The 14,981-nt window shown below is 52.6% G+C and overlaps 1 protein-coding gene across 1 annotated transcript; it reads left to right on the top strand.

Moving 5' to 3' along the window:
* The first annotated feature begins 1,542 nt into the window (after positions 1 to 1,542).
* On the top strand, positions 1,543 to 11,206 carry GALK1 (galactokinase 1). The gene is made up of 8 exons (XM_065415812.1): positions 1,543 to 1,767; positions 4,504 to 4,693; positions 5,442 to 5,561; positions 6,989 to 7,124; positions 8,437 to 8,618; positions 9,318 to 9,468; positions 10,290 to 10,452; positions 10,940 to 11,206. Exons 1-8 carry the CDS (start codon positions 1,600 to 1,602, stop codon positions 11,009 to 11,011), a joined length of 1,182 nt encoding a protein of 393 aa, XP_065271884.1. The 5' UTR covers positions 1,543 to 1,599; the 3' UTR covers positions 11,012 to 11,206.
* The last annotated feature ends 3,775 nt before the right edge of the window (positions 11,207 to 14,981 follow it).

The raw sequence follows: 14,981 nt of genomic DNA on the forward strand, positions 1-14,981 counted from the left end.
TGGTAGCCCTGCAAGCTCATAATGCCACCTACAATTAAACATCATTAATAATTAATACATTTTATTTCATATAGCATCTTTCATGCAATGCATCCCAAAACCTTATACCTTTTTTTTTTAACTTCTCCAGGCCTCAGTCCCCTCATCCATAAGATGACCTGGCTTCTTAAAAGAGTTACTCAGAGGCTGTTAGTTAATATGCCATGCTTCCTTCCAGTGGAATAAAGGTGGGATGGTAACACATGAATCCCAAACCCCGTGATTTAGAACTTGCACGTATTAAAGGCAGATCTTTCTAGCAGGTGGAGAGGCTGACACCACTGTGATAAATGCAGTAAAGATGGATGGATAAAGAGCTTGAGCCAGCAGGGAGAGGGAAGGCCGTATGCCTAACAGAGATGCCCCCCCCCCCCCAAATGATTTTGTCACTCGCAAAAAATGTTTAACAAAAATGGGAAAAAAAACATTTTTTCTTCTATTTTTTGGTTTCCATTGAAAAACCAAACTAACAAAACTGATTTTTTAATATTCTGTGTATTTATCTATTGCAACTGACAACCACTTTTTTTTGGGGGGGGGGGGGGTTGCGGAAAACTGAAAAATGTTTGGGGTTTCAGTTTTTCAAAGAAAATCAACATGGCTGTGATGGAAATGGGCATTTTTGGATCCAGTGGAGCTCCTGGGACATTCATATGGAACTATGTGAATCTGGAGAACCACCCCAGAAAAAGGCTATCTCCTCTGCCTCTCCTTTCCCTCCCCTTTGCCTGAGACAGCCGCACTCTACCCTCATATCTGAGGCCCTGTCTGCACTAAGGTCATTTTCCATACATTGCTCACCTCTGTTAGCAACACTGGGAAGGCTATAGAGAGGTCACCAGCTACCACCAGGGTTTTTAACACTGTGCCAAGTACCCATGATCAGGGCAGGTCTAATGGATACTGTTAAAAACAGCAGCAGCCAGTGGCCCCTTTACACTAGGATTTCCAAGGGAGCTAACACCAGTAGAGCTGAGCTGGTGTTAGAAAAAAGTGCAAACTGTCCCTTCAGTATTCTCAGGGCCTGAGAAGTGCTGTAGGTACCGATGGAATGGCCACTCCTTCACCAAAAGCAATGATCTCCTGGGAAACCCACCCTGCACAGGAAAAGTAACCACACTTCATCCAGCAAATGCTCCTTGGTTCTCCACTCCTGCAGCCCCTCCTTTAGAGCCAGAGCGTCCCAAAGGAAAACGTGGGGTTTTCTACAGCGACTGGAGCATATAGGCAGCTCCCCCATTGTGTGGCTGGGGGGGTCCTTTCTGCTTTTAGGGTGCGCCCTTCTGGTGCGCTTTGAGATCCTCTGGTGGAAGATGCAAAGAGTTAATCATTGAACAGGGTTACTATTTAACTCGCCTGATGTGGGAGGCGAAATGACTGACCCGAGCTAAAGAAATTCACCAGCTCCAGGCTAAGGGGCGGGGCAGTAAAGAAGCCTCCAGCGCAAGCAGGAAGCGGGAGGAGGCCCACGCGACCTGGCCCGGGAGTTGTTGCTCCAGCTGGGCGTTCCGTGGTGGAACGTTGCAACACCGCGTTCCTAGCCCCAGCCCCCTGCAGAGCATGGCCGGGCGAAGGGAGGCCGATCTCGGCTTGCTGCTGGCGCAGGCCCGGGTGGCGTACCGAGGGGCCTTTGCAGGGGCGGACCCTGAGATCGCGGTGTCAGCCCCCGGCAGGGTGAACCTGATCGGAGAGCACACGGACTACAACCAGGGCTTCGTGCTGCCTATGGTAAGGGGGAGGGCAGAGGGGCTGGGCTTGGGGGGCCCCGCCGAAGCATTACTTGGGCTGTGGTCATGCCGGCCCCCCTGCCTTCCCCCGCGAGTTGGGCGCAGTAAACCCAGGCACTTCGGTACCATCCCGTTCTTTCATAGAGGAGCGGGGGATCAAGTCCGCATTGTTGCGAGGGTCGGGAGCAGAATCTTCCGCGTTGCTGTCTCCCTCCGTGTTTCTGCTGCCCCCTGGCTCGCGAGACGAACACTTGTCCCGCGTGTTTGTTAAACGGGGCGTCACTGCAGAGAGAGCCACAAAATGAACCGCCCCTTCCCCCAGAACGGTGGTGGAATAAAGAGCCCCCCTCCCGCCTCCTGAGAGAATCACAACACTCAGACTTGCTCCCAGTCCCAGCAAAACAATAACTAGCAAAACTATCACTACTGAATTCTTCCCGCTCCGCTACAGCCTCTATCAGCACAGTGCTGTACAAACGGTAACCAAGTCACTCGGCTCGGGATGTTGGATTGGATTATGTTGGAACTGGAAAAGGTTCAGAAAAGGGCAACAAAAATGATTAGGGGTCTGGAGCATCTGCCATATGAGGGGCGATTAATAAGACTGGGACTTCTCTGCTTGGAAAAGAGATGGCTAAGGGGCGGGGTATTATAGAGGTCTGTAAAATCATGACTGGTGTGGAGAAAATAAATAAGTGTTATTTATACTCATAACACAAGAACTGGGGGGTCACCAAATGAAATTAATAGGCAGCAGGTTTAAAACAAACAAAAGGAAGTATTTTAATCACATAGTGCACAGTCAACCTGTAGAACTCCTTGCCAGAGGATGTTGTGAAGGCCAAGATTATAACGGGGTTCAAAAAAGAACTAGATAAGTTCATGGAGGATAGGTCCATCAATGGCTATTAGCCAGGATGGGCAGGGATGGTGGCCCTAGCCTCTGTTTGCCAGAAGCTGGGAAAAGGCGACAGGATGGATCACTTGATGATTACCTGTTCTGTTCATTCCCTCTGGGGCACCTTGCATTGGCCACTGTCGGATAGGGTGACCAGACGGCAAATGTGAAAAATTGGGACGGGGGTGTGGGGTAATAAGTGCCTATATAAGACAAAGCCCCAAATATCAGGACTGTCCCTATAAAATTGGGACATCTGGTTACCCTACTGTCAGAAGACAGGATACTGGGCTAGATGGCCCTTTGGTCTGACCCAGTACAGCCGTTCTTCTGGATAAAAATCAGGCCTCAGGACAATAAGTCCCCCAGTTTAGAAAACTGTTAAGATTTCCCCCATCACCGTGTAATGGTTTTTGGCCTAGCTGTGGCTATCCAGTGGCAATACTGCCAGACATGCAGCATTGGGTGTGTTCGGAAGCACATCTTAGCAGCCTCTTGGCCTGGACTTGGATTAACTTCCCCAAATGAGAATTCTAGGTCACAGGGTAACTCGTTGGAGAAGGTAGGAACCATTCTCATCTTCCTGCCATTCCAGGAAACGAACAAGTGTCAGACAGTGGACTTAGAGCACCACCGTGTGGGCACAGCGCTAGGAAAAACAGCTTTAGGCCAAGATTTCCAACCGTGGATGGCTCCTCAATCCTTTTTTCTGGCATCTAAATAAATGGCCTAATTTCCAAAGGTGCTGAGTGCCCTTCGACTTCCTGCACTCAGCAGGGCTTTTGAAAATCGTGCCACTTATTTAGGTGCTTAAATATGGATTTGGGAGCCTGTCTTTTGACGATCGTGAGCCTGGCCTGTAATTACAACTCCATCTCCTTCAGAGCTGCAGTCTTGCCGCTGAGCATGACAGGTAACATGGTCCTGGGTAAATGAGATTACAGATGGGTTGTACTGCCCTTCCCCTATTCCCAAAGTATGTCCTGAAGCAACCACTTGGCAATTAAACTGCTTCATTCTCCTCCTTTTCTTTACTCACTCTATAGTTTCTGCCTCTCTAACTTTTAATTTGCAAACACGTGTTGATGCAGACAGAGTTTTCTGCCCCTTCTGACTGCCTGGGGCAAATCCTGACTCCAGTAACTTGATCTCTGACTAGGACTTTGTTTGGCAGTGGTAACATTTGGAAACCCTAGGAGAAAAAGCTAGTGTGATGCCCTCACTTTCCATAAAGCCTGGGCTGTGAGGATGGCATTTGTGATGCGATGACCTGTCCACTAGCAGCTAGGCGGAAGCCATTATACTGGTTTCCTACAGGCCACCAAAGAGCTAACACAGCACAGTAATGCCTTTGGGTCTCCTGCTCTAGGATGGGGAATCAGTGTTTTTTTTTAATTTATTCAAGGCTGCTTTTCATGTGAACAAACTGGCACAGGGAATAAAATCCTGACCGGGAGGCAATCTTAAGAGCATCATCTCTGCACACGTGTATAATTCTGCCACTGTGTATAGGAAGGCTGGTGTCTCTCTGGGGGCAGCGTTAAGGTTGTTTGGGTATCTTAGTTGCAGGACATGGCAGCCAGGCCATCGCCATCCTTGTGATAAGAGGCACAAAGTAGCAACTGGTTCATAGAGAGTGGGAAATTCCTGCTCCTTGGGGCTCCAGCCTGCTCCCTGTGGCCAGTTTCCCAGTGGGAGCAGGATCCCAGCCTTAATGCCAAGACCCTCAGATATCTCTACCCTGTCAGTTGCACTGCTTTTCCGGAAGCAGGACGTGTTGCAGGTTTCCCTCATTTCCTTTTGCACTGGGTAGGGTTCAGCCAACGTCTCTCTCTGCAGGCCCTGCAGCTGGGCACCGTGATGGTTGGGAGCCCAAGGCGGGATGGAACGATATCCATCATTACAACCGCGGAGGAGGCAGAGGAGCCCAAAAGGGTGCAGTTTCCAGCTCCGACAGAAAGAAACACCCTGAGGCCTGGGGAACCTCACTGGGCCAACTATGTGAAGGGCGTGATCCAGCATTACCGGGGTAAGGTCCAAACGCACCTGGGCAGCGGGAGAGCTGCTTGGGTCAGCAATGTTTCTGCAGGCTCTCAAGATGCAGCGTGCTCTGGTCGGGAGGGTGGGTGTTACAGTGGGACTGAGACAGAACTAGGAACAATTGTAGCCTCACTTCCAGCTGAACATTAGTGAAACCCAGCTGATCCCTGCAGCTGCTGTTCCATTCGTGTCTTGTCTGTGACTACAAGATAGTGCCTGAAACCCAGGTGCCATCTCTCTGCCTCCACCAGGCAGCCTGCCTTCCTGCTCCCAGAAGTGACTGCTCCATGGCGGAACTGGCGGTGAGTAAGGGATATCTTCCTCCACTGCCCTTCCCTCTCCCTGAAGCTGCTGCCCCAGCACTGGGCTGCAACTATAGAGAGACCAAACAGCAGTGGGCCAAGCGTGGTATGAGGATACAGCTTGGTTGTCTGGATTACCTCTTGGGAGCAAGAGCGGAAGAGTTAGAGACAGGCCTTGAACCAGCTCATTACAGCTGTAGTTCTCAGCTCCTTGCAGACGGCCTTCACCTGCCCTCTATCCAGTCAGACAAAGCCTGATGGCTACTGGCCTTTCTAAACTGGACATAGTTCCCCCAGCCTCTCTCCAACGGCAGCTGCCTCCCATGGGGTGTTGTACTCCCAGGGATGTCACCAGTCCAAGTCCACTTCATTTTCTGTCTTGTCTCTGGATGGGCTCATTCTCCTTCTCCCCTTTGTTTTTTGTCTCCATTACAGCCGGTCCTCTCCCGGGCTTCAACGCAGTGATAGTCAGTAACGTCCCACTGGGTGGTGGCCTGTCTAGTTCAGCCTCGCTGGAAGTGGCTACGTATACCTTTCTGCAGCAGCTCTGCCCAGGTAACACAGCAGCCGGTTCATCAGCTCCACAAGCCTGGTGCAGGAGAGAACCTCTCTTCTGGGATCCTCTGTGCCCAATCCAGGCGCTGGCCAAGAGACACTATAGGAGATGCTGTGATTCCAGTTCTCCCCTTCACCACCACTGAGAGCTGCATCACAGCCACTGAGCTGTTCCCCCTTCTCAGAGGTGGAGCCCATCCCTTCCAGCAGGGCCCCTCCAGATCCCTGGCTAACTCTGCACACGACTAATAGGAACTCTCTCTTTCTCTGTTGAGAATCAACCAGGAAGTTCTTTGGGTTGGCCAGGATGGGTGGGTGGGGAATGCTCCTTTGGGAGCAAGTGTGAGAAAATAACAGCACTTCCACCCTTCCCCGCGAGTGTATCAAATCAAATTCTGGCTGAAGAATGTGGCATCCAACATATGGTGACTGGATTGGTCCGTGCAGCCTGGTACCCTGTCTGTGATAGTGGCCAGCACATGTGATGCCTGAGAAGAAGACAAATGTGCCCCTCACCCTGGGGAAGGGTGTGCCTAGATTGTGCAGTATTGCACATGGGTGGGGAAGCTTCCTTGTGATCCCAGCTGGTACATGATCAGCAACAGAATTAAGCACAGAATATGCTACATACAAGGTTTATACCTCCCTTAAGCTCTGTTCTGGGGCCTTGTGCAGGCTCTCTGCAAGGGGGTGAATTTCACCCAGGCTGCAATTCCCCCTCTGCTTGCATAGCTGCAAACGTTATTAGCAGAGATGGGTTCAAGCCACAGAATTTGGATTTGGAGTCCGAACTGCCTAAAGCAGCCAGGGTTTTAGTTGGGAGTGATCTCTAGCTATAACTCCAGCCCTTTTTAAACAGGCAGCTGCAGTGCTGCCTCTGTAATGAAAGAAAGTGAAAATGAGCTTTAACAAACAATTTTGGCCGCCTCCCCCCCCCGTTTTTTAATTACCCCACCCCCGGCCCCGCCTCAACTCCGCCCCTTCCCCAAATCCCCAGCCCTGCCTCCTCCCCCCAGGCTCTCAAGCCTGGAGGGAGGGAGGGAGGGAGTGTTTCGCGCGCTACGGCCGCTCGGGATCTCCCCCTCCCTCCCCGGTTTGAGAGCCTGGGAGGGAGGGGGAGACTCCGAGTGGCCGCGGCGTGGGCGCCGCTTCTCTCCCTCCCTCCCAGGCTCTCAAGCCTGGGAGGGAGGGGGAGCAGCGGCGCGCGAGCAGCAGCGGAGGTGAGCTAGGGCGGCCGGGGCACATTTTTAGGGGCAGCATTCTGGCGCCGGCCATGCCGCCCCTAAAAATGTGCCGCCCCAAGCACCAGCTTGTTTTGCTGGTGCCTAGAGCCGGCCCTGCCCTCCCATCCCGCCCCCGGGTCCCTTGGGCAAGGTGGGAAATGAAGCAGGCACCATGCTAATCTAGCTCTTTCTCATTTGGCACAGATGATGGGGACTTAGTAGCCAAGGCTCTGGTATGCCAGAAGGCTGAGCACACCTTTGCTGGTATGCCCTGTGGGATCATGGACCAGTTCATATCTGTGATGGGCAAAGAGGGCCATGCATTGCTGATAGACTGCAGGTCAGGACACGGACTCATAGCTTATTGTACCATCTAATGATGATACTCTCCACTTCTACAGCACCTTCCCGCCGAGGATCTCAAAGCGCTTCCTGATCATCTGCCCACGAAGCCTCATAACAGAGGCTTGGAGAGGTGTAGGGCCAGACACCCAGTTACGTTAAGGCCCCTTTGTACCACTCTGGCAGTGTGAAGGGCTGTGGAAGTGAATTACATTTATACCCGGAGTGGCATAAAGGGTCCTCAGCCTAAATGAGAATTTGTCCTTGGTCACGCTGTGTGACCTTGAGCAGACCAGCAGAGCTGGGATTACAGCCCAGGTCTGCCGATTCTCAGTCCTGTGTTCTGCCCACTAGACCACACTGCCTCCCACAGAGCAGAATTGCTGCCTTGTCCCGAGCTGCGCCGTGTAACTCTTATGTCTAGTGTCTAGCTGGCTGGGCAAGGGCAAGCCTAGCCTGGGAATTTGGACAGCAAGGTGAGCTGCTCCCCACTGGAACTTGTAGCATCCCGTGACCTTCAGCCAGTGACAAAGGGTCACAGTCCCCACTATCCAGCACCCCCCAGCTTTAGGGACCGAGCCATTCAGACACAAGTCACGGAGATCTTGGGATAGGGCCACAAGATGGCTCCATGGCTGTGGCTGCCGGATAGCCTTCCACAGGGTTATTATTATGGGAATGGAATGACTTGAGCAGTAAAACCCTGACAGAAATCAGGTCTGTAACTTCATGGTAAAAATCCTTACAGGATCATGGCCAGTAAAACCCATCCTTGGAGGGCCAGGAACTCCAGAGTCACTGTTGAACATTTCCACTGCAGTAGTGCCTGCTGGCCAGGTGCTAGGTGCTGTACAAACACCAAATAAATGACAGCCCCAGAGAGCTTAAGGTTAAACTGAAGAGCCCCCAAACACCTGTGGTAGCTTATGTAGAGGGTAAACTCTGTGGGGGGAGGACTAGCTTTATCGGCGCATGCAGGCCCTAGTAAAATAGAGCCCTGACTTGGGCCTGTGGCTGATACTGCAATACAATTGGTGAGATGATGAAAATGCAGCATCAAAGTGCCCAAACCACCTTAACTCTGCCCCTTTAGAGATACCAGCCTCCCAGCTGTGTGGGTGGAGAGCAGCTCTAACACTGGCTTCGTTCCTAGGTGGCTCTGAGCCTCAGAGTGATGTCCATGGCCTCGCTGTAACGCAGGCTCCTGAGGCGCGCCAAGGTGGCTGCTCCGACGCAGCTCCCGCTCGTCAGGGGCTCGGGTGGAAACAGGAAGTCCCATCCCTGTGACCCTCCTGTGACCTCTGTTCCAGGTCGCTGGAGACTTTCCTCTTGCCTTTGACCGACCCCAGCTTAGTGGTTCTCATCACCAACTCCAACGTGCGGCACGCGCTGACGGGCAGCGAGTACCCTACGCGCCGGCGCCAGTGCGAGGAGGCAGCGAAGGCTCTGGGCAAGGACAGTCTGAGGGAGGCCTGTATGGCCGACTTGGAGGGTGAGTGGAACATCTTCCTTGGGTCACCAGAACAGTCTGCTGCAACCTAAATCTTGTGAGACAGTGTGGGGAGCGAGCTTGGCAACTGGGGGTGGGGGGAGAGGGGCAGGGTGGGAAGCAAGCTTGACTACCATGGGGAGGGGAGAGGCGGTGGGAGAGGGGCAGGGACGGCGTGGGGAGCGAGCTTGGCGACCATGGTGGTGCGGGGAGGGAGGTGGTACGGGGAGGGGCAGGGACAGCGTGGGGAGAGAGCTTGGTGACTTTGGGGTGGTGGGGGCAGAGACAGTGTGGGGAGTGAGCTTGGTGACAGGGGGTGGTGGGAGGGGGCAGGGATGGTGTGGGGACCGAGCTTGGCGATGGGGGGGCGGGGGGAGAGGGGCAGGGACAGTGTGGGCAGCGAGCTTGGCGATGGGGGGGAGGCGCTGGGAGGGGGCAGGGACTGGGGAGTGAGCTTGGTGACTTTTGGGGGTGGGGTGGGGGCAGGGACAGTGTGGGGAGTGGGCTTGGTGACTTTTGGGGGGGTGGGGGGGAGGAAGAGGGGCAGGGACTGTATGTGGAGTGAGCTTGGTGACTCTGCAGGGGGCAGATAGAGAAGTGAACTCAAAAGGTGCTGGGCGGCATGGGGCTCCATTCCAGTTGGTGCTGTTTGGAGGCTCTAGGCCATGGGTCGCGTTTCAGTCCAGCCTTGTGCGTCTCTAGCTGCCCGGGCCCTGCTGAGTGAGGAGGTGTACCGGCGCGCGAGGCACGTCATTGGAGAAATAGAGCGCACCTCCCGGGCGGCGCAGGCGCTGAAGGCCAAGGACTACAGGACGTTCGGGAGGCTGATGGTGGAGAGTCACAACTCCCTCCGGTACGGGCATTGCCAGCCCCGCTGGGTAGGGACACTCCAGCTGGGGGTAGGGTAGCAATAGCTCTCAGGGCCCAAGGATGGGACACAAGGATAGCAAGGTGGACAGCTTCAACCACGAGATTTCCCGTGCAGCGTCTTACCTAGTCTCTCCCACCGCTCAGCGTTCCGGAGGGGAACAACCTGCAATAAGTGACGGACTTTAGGAATAATTGCAGAGAAGATCCTGTTCTACAGCCTCGGTGTTGGTCTGTACCAGAGGATTCAGAAGGAGGCCTCTGCCCCTGCTCCTCAAGCATGCCCATGGCCAGTTACCCAATCAGGGCTGGCTCCAGGCACCAGCCCAGCAAGCAGGTGCTTGGGGCGGTCAAGGGGATGGGGCGGCACGTCGGGCTGTTCGGCGGCGGGTCCCTCTCGGAGGGAAGCACCTGCCGCCTAATTCCCGCCAAAGAAGAAAGCGGTGCGGTGGAGCTGCCGCCGGAGTGCCGCCGATCGCAATTGCGATCGCGGCTTTTTTTTCCCCCGCTGCTTGGGGCGGCAAAAACCCTGGAGCCGGTCCTGTACCCAATACCCCTACTACTGAAGGGAATGTGCCAGGCTAACCCCAGCAGCTGGGCCTGCAGTTTGAGAGGCTTTGCCCTCTCCATTTTGGCTAGCAAATGCATGTGTTTCTAGGACTGGCCCTGAAATTCGACCTCAGGAGGAATCAAACGACTCTTCCATCTCCCGCTGCAGCCAGGTGCTATAGGGCTGGGTGTGTTAGGAATGTGTGTACAGGGATGCGGCACTGGCAGGCTGCCCAGACTCGGGTTTGTGTTTCCCAGGGATGATTATGAGGTCAGCTGCCCTGAGCTGGATGAGCTGGTAGCTGCAGCGCTGGAAGTCAGTGGGGTTTATGGCAGCAGGATGACGGGCGGAGGCTTCGGAGGCTGCACGGTCACGCTGCTGGAGGCCGGAGCAGCAGAGGAAGCTCTGCAGCACATCAAGGTACGTAGCCCTTCTAACGCCATAGCTCTGGCCTTCAGCCTGGCCTCAGGACGTGCAGCGCAGAGCCCGGCTCCACCAGCGTGAGTGGAGAATTCTGACCAGGCAAGGTCGAGGCAGAGGAGGATCAGGCCCATGGAAGGTGGCTTGATCAGGCTGGGATAGTGAGACAGACGAGTGTCTCCAGAGAATATCCCCGGAGAGTGACTAAGCAAAGTGACACATAGCTGGAGACATTGCTTGGAGGACTTGGATTGGTAATGAGGCTATAGGACCTTTGGCTCGCTAGGGCACTAGTCTCAATGTGACCATCTTACTAGTCCCATCAGATGGCCGTACCGAAGTGTATATGAAATGAGTTGTGGTTGGGGGCCAATAATGCTCAGTCTGGCAGTAGCTTCCCTGAATGCATTCTGATCGCAGGGCCCATTGCATTAGCATGCAGACTCTGTTGGACCCTTCAGTGTTTGCTTCTCCTTTTGTCTCCTAGGAGAAGTACAATGGCACAGCTACCTTCTATTTCACCACGCCTTCAGATGGGGCAAAGGCACAGCCTCTGTAAGGAGCGACTTCCCTTTCTGCATAGGGCTCTGACCTCCGGGTCCTCAACGGCGTCAGAGGAAAAGTCCTGAGCCAGCTGCCTTCCCCCTTCCTCCTGGAGGAAATCAAACATGACTCTGTTTCTAACTTCACAATGGAACACAGGGAAATGTACAAACCTGCGCCACTCAAGTAATAAAACTAATTTTGCACAACAGTTCTGCCTCTTGACTTAACCATCTCAGTCCAAACCACTGGAGACCATATTCTGATCTCAGTTACACCAACATATGTGAGACTTACAGTCCTCAGAGTTAACCCCAGTGTAACTGAGACCAGAGACTGATCCAGATTACTGCAGTGGTATGGGCAACATGCAGTGGCAGTGTAGTAATGCCTTGCATGAAGCTTAGTAATTACTGAAGGGGAGTATAGGGACTAGGATGACTGAGGGCCATGTGCCAAGTCGCCTGAGAGAAGGAGTCACCCATATGCTGAGAGCATGGTACATCCTAGCCCCTGTAACTCATCCCTTGCCAGCTGGCACAACTGCCAATCTTTACCTCTGAATTTTTGCAATGAATGGGGCAGCCAGACTATAGAGAAAATTGTTTATTAAGTGCAATATAAAGCCATGTGGTCCAGAACACCTGTGGACAGATTCTTCCTTGGTACACACCGGAAGTATTCATGTGCCAACAATTGTACTTATCTCATGAAAGCTACAAAAAAGTGGTTATGTTCTATTGTGGCTCTTCCATACAAACCTTTTTAAAAGGGCAGGTTGTTAGAATTGGGATCAGCCACCAGGCTGCATTCTGCCCCAGATAATTTAATTAACTCTTTGGTTACAATTATTGTATGAACTCTCCTGTGGCAGCGAATTGGTGTGTTATAACTACAGTACAAAGTACTGTGATGCACAGCGACGGGAGGCTACAGTCAACGTGGTGTGGCTTGGGTGAAGTGCCACTTTAGCTGAAAATATGTCCATGTCTAGGAAAAAAGTAGTCGCCGAGAGCCCTGGAAGCCAGGAACTGAAATATAAGGCCAACTAGACATTCATTCGGTAACTAAATATTTCTAATGGGCTGTGTAAAACCACATTTGGTTTAATTTGTAACAGACCAGGCTTCTTGTATTTAGATCAAAAACTAAACTAGCCCCAGTTCCCACCTAGGTTTAGGACAGGATGGTCATGCACAATGGGGAGAACGTGTGTATATTAATCTCACACACACACACACACACACAGAGGGGTCTGGCTCACAGGGAAATCAGTGGCAAAATTCCCATTGAAGCCAGGTGCAAGATTGAGCCCTTGAAATGGTCTGTCCTGGGAGCTCTCTCTGGTTCTCAAGGAATGGCTGAGAAGTTCCATAGTCCGCTTCAATAAAACCAACGACACCTCCAGGGAATAAGGGCAGCTATTGTTTTTGTTCCGCGGCCTTTGAAAACTGGCCTTACCCATGAAAGGTGGGAGCTGCCGTTCTTACTAGGAACAGTTTCCCAAATGCTCATGAGCAGCTCCCATGCTAGTCGGCTGAGGGTGAAGTTGAACCAGTCCACACTCAGACCCCTTCAGAGCCAAATGTCAAACAAGAGGCAATTCAAGAGCATTTCTCATTGGTAGATTTCAAAGGTGGGTCCTACCATCCCCATCTGACAGATGTGCCACATGGCACCAGGGTGTTAAGAGTCTTGCCCAAGCTCAGGGAAGGAGTCAGTGGTGCAACCAGGGCTAGAACCCCCTAGGGGTTTTGCCTCCCAATCCACAGCTCTAGCTTTTGGCCCATGCTGCCTCAGCTCTTGTTCAGCCAGCTAACGCTCTGCAATGGCCTGGAGGGGCTTAGGGGGAGATTTTCAAAGGCATAAATAGGAGCTGCCCAGTTCCCACCGACTTCCTATGGGAGTTGGGTACTTAACTGCCCTTTGGGCCTTTGCAAATCTTCCCTTAAGTCTTTAGGTTAATAGCCATATTAAACATCGGCACAGCTGGGTTGGACGTGTGGCTACGGAACTGGGCGCACAAGCCCTGCGGTTAGTACTGTACATTATGATCAGAAACGCTCGCTTCAAAGACACCCCCTCGGGGAGAGGGTTGGGAAGCGAAACATACGAACGAGTCACCCCGCTGGCATAACTTAGTGCAGTGTTTGCAGAGGCTTGTGGGACAGAAAGGCAAAGCTCCCCCCCCCCCCCCCCCCCATTGCCATGAATGCCCTAGGGAAAGTGAACATACAGAGATTCCAGCACCACCGGGTTGGGAAGTAGCAGGGAGGGAACGCAGCAAAGGGCATGGCAAGATGCTAGGATGCCTCATCGACCCAGAAGCTAGACACACGGCAATAACTCTAGTAAAGGATCACTGGACAACGGTCAGATGCACGACAGCCCCTACTACCCTCAGCCTTAGGTAGCAGGACCGTGGGAGCGACTTGGTTCACGCAGCCACAGCCTTGCCACCAAGCGGTAGCCATGCACGGCAGGGTTCCAGCACAGTTCTTGGCCCCAATGTGGTCTGAGAATGGCTGATGCTGGGGAAAGAACGATGTGGCTGAGGCTAACAGTTCATCCACTCTAAAGGAGAGCGACTGTCCCGCCCCCACTTCTCTCTCTGCCGTCACCTTGTAGTTACTGGGTGACAGTGGAATGTAATACACTACAGGGAGTATTTGGGGCAGGGGATCAAAGGCCTTTACAAGTCACGCAATGTTATCTGTCTAAGCTGCACTAAAGCTCCACTGTGGGGAAAGTGACACCAATAAGGATTTGGGGTCTTAGGTTTATAACCAAGTTGGTCTTTCAACAAAACAAAAATATTACCCGTTTATAGTACATTTCTTCCGATCCTACGCCACTGAACTAGCAATTCTGATTCTTCCCTTGTAGTCCTCCAGGCTTTACTTGGCCTTCGCCCAAGAGTACGCTGTAGCTACAGTAAGACTGGACTGTTGTATGCTTTGCAGTACACAAGCTCCTCGATCTGGGATGCTGTAGGAGGTTGGGTTGCTGTACTGCAGAAATCAACAGTGGAGGATTTAGGTACTGATCTAAAGCCCATTGAAGTCACTGGGCGTTTTCCCATTGGCTTTGGATCAGGCTCCTTAACCAGTCTCTGCTATTACAAATGTTTCCCAAAAGCTGTGTGTCTTTAATGCTCATTGTAGCTCTCATTTACATAGGTTTCTTTATAAAATAATAAAATATATTTATATATATGAGGAAAACTGTACAAGAGTTCAGCAAAATTGCATCATAGAGCATTGTGGGTAATGCTATGCAAATTAAGGCTATAATTTGTTACTGCAGTACCACACATTAGCAGCAGGAGGCTTTACACAAACAGGTGCGGTAGGCATGCAGCGATTACCCTGACCATCTACATTGCAACACGGGCTCATAAACAATAGAACTGTGCACATTTGCAGAGCACAATGGAGTTGCCTCCCACTGGTGAAATGAACAGGGGGGAAAAGCAGGGCTGAGCCAGCAGGTTGGAAAAATAAAAGTGACCATGCATGACAGGTAGCACACAAGACAGAGGGGGAGCTGGATATTTAAATACAAACCAAAGCCCAGTGCAGACTCCCAGCAGGAGGCCAGCCATGTGAGAGTGGGTAGGCAGCACATACACACAAAGTCAGCAGGTAAGGATTATACTACACGGGACTCCAGAAACGGCTGGCCAATGACCCTGCACTGAGAAGCCTCTGCGACAGACCACTCAGTGGAGATCCTAGGCCGGCCAGCCCGGAAACGGAGCGCTCCAAATGCCAATCACACACTTGCCACCCCATCTGCTGATGTGCCGCCTCCACGGCGTGGGCTTCAAAGGAATGACCAGCGTGTCAAGTGCCACTGCAGTTCTACGCCCAGGTGAGATTAGGTGGGCACGGCGGCCCAGAGCCTGGAAGCTGACCATAGCATGAGCCTGCCTGAAAAGCTCTGCAGTCTGAACATGCACACCCCTTTGGCAGCCTCTCCCCAGC

This window comes from Emys orbicularis, chromosome 13, assembly GCF_028017835.1.
Source record: "Emys orbicularis isolate rEmyOrb1 chromosome 13, rEmyOrb1.hap1, whole genome shotgun sequence".
NCBI classification, from domain to species: Eukaryota; Metazoa; Chordata; order Testudines; family Emydidae; genus Emys; species Emys orbicularis.